The 10875-nt window shown below is 42.6% G+C and overlaps 2 protein-coding genes across 2 annotated transcripts; both read left to right on the forward strand.

The window, feature by feature from the left end:
* Window positions 1–8120: 8120 nt before the first annotated feature.
* Window positions 8121–8999, forward strand: LOC138881113 (uncharacterized). Its single transcript, XM_070161315.1, has one exon. It carries the CDS (start codon window positions 8121–8123, stop codon window positions 8997–8999), a length of 879 nt encoding a protein of 292 aa, XP_070017416.1.
* A 1165-nt stretch (window positions 9000–10164) lies between these two features.
* Window positions 10165–10572, forward strand: LOC138881114 (uncharacterized). The gene has a single exon (XM_070161316.1). It carries the CDS (start codon window positions 10165–10167, stop codon window positions 10570–10572), a length of 408 nt encoding a protein of 135 aa, XP_070017417.1.
* Window positions 10573–10875: the final 303 nt, after the last annotated feature.

A 10875-nucleotide genomic window follows, 5' to 3' on the forward strand; every position in this document is an offset into this window, starting at 1 on the left:
TTCATTCGGGGTCCGTGCCTAGGTCCGCATTTAGAGCAACATGCGAACTGATGTCGATGGGATCAGTGATTGGTACTCCACTCCCTTGAGATTAGTCGATGGCACCCCGACTCCTGGGGCAATTACATTGTTGTTTTCCTCGTGAAATCCGAGAACCATCATTACCATGTACTTGTGAGTTTTGTGAGTTTGACATGCTTTAACTTGAGAGAAAAAATATTTGATAAGGACAAGTGTGAAAATAATGTGTGTTATTAGAATCAACACTGAAACAATCACTATTATCCTTAGCCCCACGAAAGGTGCCAAACTGTTTACCCTAAAATTTGAGTAACAATTAAACTTATATTGTGGTTTTAACGATATGTGATTTGATTCAATACCAATTGATAAATAAGAAATTAATTAGATAAATTAAAGAATAAAGTAGATCAAACCAGTGTGTAAGCTGAATCTCGACCTCGAGCTATGACAACTTTGAGGTATGATAATAGGAAGAACAAATGAATGAACAACTCAGATGAACAGTGAATAGAATATCAAGAAAATAGCAAGCGTATAATTTCTTATCAATAAGTAGTGATCAATGTGTTACAAATGGATGGGATCCTCCATTTATATAATAGGGGAGTCCTAAATAAGGTACACTTCTAATTATGGTAGGAAATCGTATTTGACAACTGTTTAACCGTTGAAGACCAATCCATTCCTAAATTTATGTCATGATCTCCGGCCCATTGCAGGTATCTCACTCTTTCCGTTATTGACTCATATCGGCATCATCTCGAAGCATGCCTTCTTTTGACCTCGGTAAATGTTATCAACCATGACCTTGGAAAGGAACTTCGACCCTGAGCTCGACGTTCTTGATTTTTCGACCTGGTATTACTTTTTCCATCGAAGATCACCGTATACACTATCTACTCATGCATGTTCATATTTCACATGTGATTAAGATTTAGCAAAAGTAAAAATCAGAATAGCAAACAAAGTCATCAAACATATCTTATGAGGAAAAACTAACAACAAACATCACATTTTAAATAAGACAATAGGCATTTTACTCATGATAAAGCTGATGTTATATCTAAAATGAAGAAACATGTATCTTGGAATAGAGTTTAACTCGAAAGTAGTAAAATACAACATTTTATTATTTTTAAAATTATGAGTTTTATTAAGTAAAGGAAATTAGGCATAGAAAAATATGGAGATATAAAGTATTAATAAAAATATATAAAAGGAAAAGGTGACAATACTAGATAAATACCATAACCATCTACTAGAAATTCCCATAACCTTGTGTCACAAGTGCATGAGCATCTACTAGAAAATACAATACTAATACAACATCTGTCTGGTATATAAACTAGACAAGATATAATAAATGAATAAGAGGGGGACTCTGTGTGTTGCGGATCGTAACGTGGATTGCAGCTCACCACAAATCTCCTTAGCAGCTGCACCTATGTGCCACGATGACCACCAAGTGTACATATTTCAGTACTTATACAATCAGTGCAGAAGTATAAAATGAGTACATAAATCAACGCGTATCCAGTAAGTATCTAGCCTAACCCCGAAGAAGTAGTAACGAGGGATCGACATCAGTACTTACTAGTGGTCCAATAAATCAGATATAATAAAGTAGACAGATATGAGGCATGGCATGCAAAATAGCGGGAATAGATATTAGAACATAATGAAATCCTCAGCTGAAGAGTAAACACGAAGTCCTCAAATGTCAGATACTTCCTCAAATGGAATACATAATGGTCAGCCCCAAACAAATGGTCACATTTCGAGTCAGGAAAACTCATGAGTACACTGACCTCATATTAAATATTACACATGATTTTGCCGAGGTGAGCGGCCCAGCTCCAAAAGAGTAATGGCACGAATTCCTGCTGTGGCGTGTGGCCCGATCACTGCTGAGGTCGTTCAGCCTGATCTCATAATGTGTACATTGCCGAGGTTCGACCGGCACGAACCATAGATGCATCTCATAACCCTGTCGAGGTCGTACGACCCGATCAATAATAGTACTACCGAGGCGTTCAGCCCAGTCCCATAGAAATTGTGAAACTTAATAGGTCACTAGCCCAACTCACGAATATATGTGTGAGTTATAAGATTTAAGAAACTTGTCGAATAATTTCTTACAATACAGGAGAAATCCATAAAGGAAAGTATAATCTCTACTGCTAATCGATTAGTTCGCCAAATATATAAAATATCAAGTCTGATACCCTACGCAAGTCTAGTCTCTACTAACAATATTATTTAAAGCATTTAAACATGTAAGAATAACTCAAATATTACAATTATGACATGACGCGAGTCTAAATCTACCTGGACCTAATCATGAATTCTAGCACACGCACGGACATTCGTCACTTCATACGCGCATATCCCCCATAACATATAGTATCTAACATATAGCACATATAACACCTACAGGGTAAATTCCCCCTCACAAGGTTAGACATGAGACTTACCTCACTTTGAATTTCGGTAACTGGCTCCAACGCCTCTCTAACACCTCAAAATGATGCCAAATGATCTGAAGCTAATCAAACAATGTGAAAATCAATCAAAATATACTCCAATACCCTTAATTTAACAATGTATAACAATTTCCAACTCCACTCAAAAAGTCAACAAATTAAACCCTGAGCCCACGTGCCTGATTTCAAAAATTTTTGAAGATAAATTTTACCCATAACACCACGAACTCAAATATGCAATTTTGTTCCTAATTTCATGTCCAATTTCGTGATCATAATACAAATTCTAGGTTTTTCTTCAAAAATCCCACAATTTCTACAACATTTCATGTTTAAATCCATATATAATCCTTGTATTTAACTTACAACAAGAGGGAATAACTTACCTCATGATAGATAATGAAAATGGCTCCTCCAAATCGCCCAAGCAAGAGAGAAATGAGTTGAAATGATCAAACTCCCGAAAGCAAAGGCGAAGCCTCCAGGCCCAGTTTCACATATGCGAACGCGCGAACCTCTTGTCACAAACGCGATGCACATCTACCCCACACCTTCGCGAATGCGAGCCCCCATCACGAACGTGATGAAAAAACAATCCTCCAGCTCAACTCCTTCTTCGCGAATACGAGCTTCCCTCTGCGTTCACAAAGAACAAACCCAGAACTAGTATCCAATAGCAGCAAATCGTCCAAACTTGGTCTGAAACCATCCTGAAATACACCCGAGGCCCTCGGGACCCCGTCCAATCATGCCAACTAGTTCCAATATCTTATCCAAACTTGTCCAAAGGCTTAAAATACAATGAATAACATCAAAATCACGAATAGACGATCACAATTCTCCTTTCAACTTTCAACTTTCAATTTTCAAACTTCGACGAACGTGCCTGTATCATACTTAAACATCTCGGAATGACACCAAATTTTACGTACAAGTCACAAATCAAAATACGAACCTATTCAAAGTGTCGAAATCCCAAACAGATATCGATAATACCAAAGTTCTCTCTATATCAAACTTAGCAAATTCTAAAACCTTCAAAACACCAATTTTCCACAATAAGCGCCGAAATGCTCTCGGATCATCCGATACTTAACGTGAACATACGCCTAAATCCGAAATTCACTCTTCGGGCATCTTGTTTATCCTAAAAGTGATGTTAAACAACACATTATGCCATTACAATCCTAGCCTACTCGCGCTCTTCCAAAATTGCACTAGGGTTTTGTCTAGCTCGGTCGCCGTCCCCCTGCTCATCTTCTTTATAGACTCCTCTACCTCCTTAATTATAATACGCCTACAATATCCAAAATCAAGACATCAGAGTGCTCCAAATCACCCAACATAATGTCCATGTCCCCCTCTGTAACGACCCGACCGGTTATTTTGGTTTTTAGAACCTCGTTCCCCTAAATAAAACTTTCCGCACTTGCTTTATCTAATTTACGACCTATGGGGATGGTTGGTTTGGGTTTTAGAAGAGTTTGGGTTGAAATAGGCTCACTTGATTCTTTAAGATTTTTTTAAAAGGCTAAGTTTGACTTTGCTCAACATTTTTAGCAAAGGGACCCGAATTTGTGTTTTGACGGTCTCAGAGGGTCTGTATAAAAATATGGGACCTGAGCGTATGCCCAGAATTGAATTCCGAGGTTCCTAGCCCGAGTAATGAATTTTATTGAAAATTGTTAAACTGAAATTCTAAGTATTTAAAGAAACTAAATAATGATGGATCACATGGGTATTGGGATCTTATGTTGGTTTCGGAGCACGATACAGGTCCAATATAATATTTAAGACTTGCCCACAAAATTTGGTGTCAATCTGAGTAGTTTAAGTGCATTTCGGCTCGTTAGAGGAGAATTAAGAACTTGAATTTCATAAGTTTGATTCAATTGGTTTTAGGGGGTGATTCTTAGATTTAGCGTTGTTTCGGGCATTCTGAAGCAGGTCCGTTTCATGATTTCAGACTTGTCGGTATGTTCGGGCGGGACCCGGGAGCCCCGAGCGTCAATCGGACGAGGCTCGAGTGAAGCTGGAAAAATTGGAGAAGTGTTGAAGATTCAGTTGCTGTCATAACTGCACCTGCAGTTGGCCAGCCGCAGGTGCGAGACCGCAGAAGTGGTCCATCTTACACAGATGCGGCCAAGCCAGGCCAGGCCCAAAATTACAGAAGCGACTATTCCTCCACAGAAGCGAAGCCGCAAAACCAGCTGGCAACTCGCAGATGCGGCCTAGCGGCCCAGGTGAAATTCCGCAAAAGCGGGCTCCCTTCCACACATGGGGTGGACGCAGGTGCGGCCCAGGACCGCAGATGCGGAAATAGCTAAAGCAGTGAGCTTCATTTAATACGGGTTCTAAGTTATTTTTGCCATTTTTCACTCCTCCATTGGGTGATTTTAGAGCTTTTGAGAGAAGACTTCCACCTAGCATCTTGAGGTAAGTTTATCCCACTTATTCCTAGTTTAATACTTGTGTCTTGGGTAGATTAAACACTAAGATTAAGATAAAATCATGGGGTTAGAGCAAAACTTAGGGTTTTGATAAAACTTAGATTTTTTCCACGAAATTGGTTATGAAGCGAAGTAGAAATCATATATTATTGATCCTAGGTTACAAAAAATAACTTTCTTCGAACAATTTTAGAATCTGGGCACGTGGTCCCGGGTTATATTTTAGGAAACTTGTGTTTAAGGTTGGGAAATTGCTCTAATATTTAGAATGTGATCTTATGAGCTTGTATTGACTAGTTCTTACCCCATTTAACTAGTTTTGGATCGTTTGGCTCCAAATTGAGAGTTTGGGCTCGTTCTTGGTATTGGAAGTGCACTTTAGAGCGAGGTGAGTCTCCTTTCTAACCTTGTAAGAGGGAATTGTCCCCGTAGGAGTAATAATTGTATAATTTGCCACTAAATGCGGGGGCTACGTATGCACTAGGTGATGAGAGTCCGTGCGTAGCTACTATCATGTTAATTGTCTGGGTAGTTTAGGACACGTATCATGCTATATTTTGCAAACGTTATATGTCTTCTTGCTAATGTGATCATTTAGGATATGCTAGAGAATTGGAAATGAACATAAGTGAACATATACTATGTTGAACACTTGTATGAGTTTATTTGAGTATAAATGCACCTTTTTGTATTTTTTGTTGATAATTGATATTTGTGGATCGGGTCGATCGCCTCAGTAGAAATAGATGCATCTATGGTTCGCACCATTCGACCCTATGGTAGTGCAACAGTTTCTTTTATGTTGGATCGGGCCGTCGATCTCGGCATAACGTGCGCATGATATTTATGTGAATTATCATTGATGACTTGCCTGATACATGGTTTGAAATGTAAAGGATTAACTGTGATATTAAAATGATATGACTTAGAAATCCTTATTTCAACTGTTATATAATTGTGACCATCATGCCTGGCATAACATCATATTATATTTTTTAACCCTAGTAGGTATTAAGTCGAACTCTCGTCTTTACTTCTTCGAGATTATACGGGATACTTACTGGGTACATATTGTTTATGTATTCATGCTACGCTTCTGTACTTAATTGTACATGCTCTGAGGTAGGTACATCTGGCTATTTGACCGGTGCGCGTCCCTAATAATAGTTTGAGACTTCCACGGTGAGCTGCTTCCCTTCCTGTGCTGATCAGCAGCTTGATGGAGTCTTTCTTACTTTTGACTATCTATTCTGTTTTAGACAGTAGGATAGATCTATTATTTTGTATATTTTACTAGTTGCCCACAACTTGTGACTCCAGGTCTTAGCACACACATTAGTAGACAGTTCTTTTGGGTTGTATAACTATTATTGAATATTGCTTATTATCACCTGTTTTAATTGCAAATTAAGAGAAATGTTGTTACTACTTTGGTAAGTAAAATGAGATTCACTAATATTTCTGCGTTGGCTTGCCTGACAATGGTGTTGGGTGCCAGCACGACCTGATGTGAAATTAGGTCGTGACAACATAGTATCAGAGCGCTAGGTTCACATAGGTCTCACAAGTCATGGGCAAACCTAATAGAGTCTTGCAGATCGGTACAGAGACGTCTGTATTTATCTTCTAGAGGCTATAAGGTGTTAGGAAACTACTCTTCTATTCATTTCTTGTCGTGCAGTGGATGGTACACTAAATTTCTCTCTTCTATTCTCTCACAGATGGTGAGGACACGCACGACAGATGTTCCCGATCCGGGAAGGGCTGCTCCCCCCCATTGCTAGAGGCCGAGGCAGAGGCCGGGGGAGGGCATCGGCCTGAGGTAGGGGACGAGGGCATCCCAGAGCTGTTCTAGTAGCACCACCAGCAGATCCTGCGGGAGATCCTATTATTGAGGAGCAGGGAGAGGTACTCGCAGCTGAGCCTACCCCGGCGGACTTTATGACAGCACTGGAATTCCAGGAGGTCATGGGTCGTATGCTGTGATTCATGGACACCATGACTCAGGCTGGTTTATTTTCAGCAGATCCAGCTACATCACAGGCAGGAGGGGGAGTACAGACCCCTACTACTTAGGCTCATGGTCATGCAGCTGCAGTGTATCAAACTCCGGGTGCACTACCCGCGGATGGGACTCAACCAGTTACTGCAGTAATACCCGAGCCCAGACCAGATGTGGATGGTGACCCGCAGAAGTTGTTGGATAGATGGACTAGACTTCACCATCCTGTCTTTGGGGTTAAGCGTCATGAGGATGCTCGGGACTTCATTGATAGTTGCAGGGATAGACTGCACAACATGAGGATATTGGAGTCGCATAGGGTTGACTTCACTAATTTTTAGCTAGAGGGCAGGGCCCGTAAATGGTAGCAGTCTTATGTTCTTGGCAGACCCGTAGGTTCTCCTCCTATCACTTGGAATCAGTTCACGCAGTTATTTCTGGACAGGTATATTCCACCATATGAGAGGGAAGAGCTGTGGTATCGGTTTGAGTAGCTTGAGCATGGTTAGATGTCCGTGACCGATTATGAGGTGAGGTTTTCTGAGCTATCACACCATGCATTGATGATACTTCCTACTGACGTAGAGAGGGTGCAGAGGTTTGTTGCAGGGTTGCATTTTGGCATCAGGGCCAACATGGCCCGAGAGGTGGAGATGGGGACTCCTTATCAGTTAGTAGTGGAGATTGCTCGGAGGATTGAGGGCTACCATCTGAGGGGTAGGGAGCAGATATAGCAGGATAAGAGGGCTAGATTCTCCGGAGAGTTCAGAGGTGCCTCGGCCAGGGGCAAAGGTTAGTTTGGGAGGGGACAGCCTAGTAGGCCCTCATATTCAGCACCACCACCTGCTCGGGGTGCTCCGGTGCATCCCTATTTCAGCGCCATACAAGAGAGTTCTTACCACCCACCAGCTATTCAAGGTTCCTCCGGTGGGTATTCAGGTCCTTAGGGTTCTTCTGATTCTTATTTTAGTGCTATACAGAAAAGTTCATACCGTCCACCAGTTTTCAAGCTTCTTCTAGTGGTCTAAAGGCCATCAGGGTTAGCCATCAGGGCAGTAGGTCGCCATACCACGGGGTTGTTTTGAGTGCGGAGACCTTGGTCATATGAGGAGATATTGCCCCAGGCTTCGGGGCAAGGCAGTACAGTAGGGTCAGCAGCCTATGATTTTAGCACCGGCTGCCCCACCACCTAGAGGTGGAGGGCAGACTTGTAGGGGCCATCCTAGAGGTGGAGGCCAGGCATGGAGAGGTCAGCCAGCTATTGCTCAATTAGATGGAGGCCAACCAGCCGGCGCTCCAACCAGATTTTATGCCCTTCCGGCTAGGCCAGATGCATTGGCCTCAGATGTCGTCATCATAAGTATTATTTCCATCTGCGGTAGAGATGCTTCGGTATTATTTGATCCAGGGTCTACCTATTCGTATGTGTCATCTCTGTTTGCCCATTTTTTGGTTATTGCTCCTGAGCCTTTGGGCACTCATGTTCATTTGTCCACTCCTATGGGCAATTCTGTGGTTGTGGATCGGATCTACCAGTCCTGTGTGGTCACATTTTATGGTTTCGAGACTAGAGCAGATCTCCTATTGCTTTATATGATCAATTTTGAGATCATCCTGGGCATGGATTGGTTATCTCCATATCATGTCGTCCAAGATTATCATGCCAAAACTGTTACTTTAGCGATGTCAGGGTTGCCAGGGTTGGAGTGGAAGGGTTCCACAGTTGATACATCTAGTCGTGTTATCTCTTTCCTGAAGGCTCAGCAAATGGTCGAGAAGGGGTGTTTGGCTTATGTTCGGGACACCACCGTAGAGTCTCCGATGTTTGATTCAGTTCTAGTAGTTCGGGAGTTCGCCGATGTGTTTCCTTCTGATCTTCCTGGCATGCCACCGAACCATGATATTGATTTCTGTATTGATTTGGCTCCAGGCACCCAGCTTGTATCTATCCCACCGCACCGCATGGCTCCGAAGGAGTTAAAGGAGCAGCTTGAGGAGTTGTTAGCAAAGGGGTTTGTTAGGCCTAGTGTTTCACCTTAGGACGCACCAGTGTTATTTGTGAAGAAGAAGGATGGGACTATGCAGATGTGCATTGACTACTGCCAGTTAAACAAGGCTACCATCAAGAATAAGTACCCGTTGCCGCACATCGATGATTTGTTCGACCAGTTACAGGGTGCTAGGGTGTTCTCTAAGATCGACTTAAGGTCGGGGTACCATCAGTTGAAGATTCAAGACTCGAATGTTCCGAAGATCGCATTTCGGACGAGATATAGCCATTATGAGTTTCTGGTGATGTCCTTTGGCTTGACTAATGCCCCAACAGCATTTATGGACTTGATAAACAGAATGTTCAAGCCTTATATTGATTCCTTTGTCATCGTCTTCATTAACGACATCTTGATATACTCCTGTATCCTGGGGGAGCACGAGCAGCATTTGAGGGTAGTGCTTCAGACCTTGTGAGAGCATAAGTTATATGCTAAGTTCTCCAAGTGTGAGTTCTGGCTAGAGTCAGTGGTAGTCTTGGGGCATATTGTGTTAGGAGAGGGTATTAAGGTAGATCCCAAGAAGATTGAGGCAGTTCAGAGTTGGCCACGTCCTACTTCAATGACCAAGATCAGGACTTCCCGGGGTTAGCAAGCTATTACAGGCGATTCGTGTAAGGCTTTTCATCTATTGCATCACCTCTGACTAGATTGACCCAGAAGGGTGCTCCTTTCCATTGGTCCGATGATTGTGAGGCGAGCTTTCAGAAGCTCAAGACAACCTTGACTATAACACTAGTTCTTGTGTTACCTTCCGGTTTAGGTATGTACACGGTATATTGTGATGCTTCATGCATTGGATTGGGGTGTGTGTTGATGTAGGAGGGGTGAGTGGTTGCCTATGCTTCGCGCCAGCTAAAGATTCATGAGAAGAATTATCCTGTGCACGACTTAGAGTTGGTCGCGATTGTTCATGCTCTCAAGATATGGAGGCATTATTTGTATGGGGTGCCATGTGAGGTCTATACTGATCATCGCAGCTTGCAACATTTGTTCAAGCAGAGGGATCTCAATTTGAGGCAGTTAGGTGGCTTGAGTTATTGAAAGATTATGACATCACCATTCTTTATCATTTGGGCAAGGCAAATGTGGTCGCGGATGCCTTAAGTAGGAAGGCAGAGAGTATAGGTAGCTTGACATTCATTCCAGTAGGGGAGATGCCACTAGCTTTGGACATTCAGTCCTTGGCTAATAGACTTGTGAGGCTGGATATTTCGGAGCTCAGCCGAGTCCTTGCATGTGTTGTTGCCCAGTCTTCATTATTGGGGCATATCAAGGCCCGACAGTTTGATGATCCCCACTTGGCGGTTCTTAGAGAGACAGTGCTGCAGGGTAGTGCCAAGGAGGTCTCTATTGGTGAGGATGGTGTTCTACGACTCTGGGGTCGCTTATGTGTTCCTAATGTTGATGGTCTAAAGGAGAGAATCCGGGAGGAGGCTCACAGTTCGCGGTATTCTATTCATCCAGGTGCTATAAAGATGTATCGTGACTTGAGGCAACATTATTGGTGGCGGAGGATGAAGAAAGGCATAGTGGAGTATGTGGCTAGGTGTTTGAATTGCTAGCAGGTCAAGTACGAGTACCAGAGGCCGAGTGGCCTACTTCAGCAGATGCTTATACCAGAGTGGAAGTGGGAGCGCATTACTATGGATTTCGTAGTTGGGTTGCCCCGGACCTTGCGGAAGTTTGATGTAGTGTGGGTCATTGTGGATAGGATGACCAAGTCGGCACACTTTATACCGGTTGTGACTACTTACACTTCGGATAGACTGGCTTAGATTTACATTCGGGAGATAGTCCGGTTGCACGGTGTGCATGTTTCCATCATATTAGATAGAGGCCTTCAGTTCACTTCTCATTTCTGGAGA

The sequence above is a fragment of the Nicotiana sylvestris genome, chromosome 11 (genome assembly GCF_000393655.2).
Source record: "Nicotiana sylvestris chromosome 11, ASM39365v2, whole genome shotgun sequence".
NCBI lineage: Eukaryota > Viridiplantae > Streptophyta > Magnoliopsida > Solanales > Solanaceae > Nicotiana > Nicotiana sylvestris.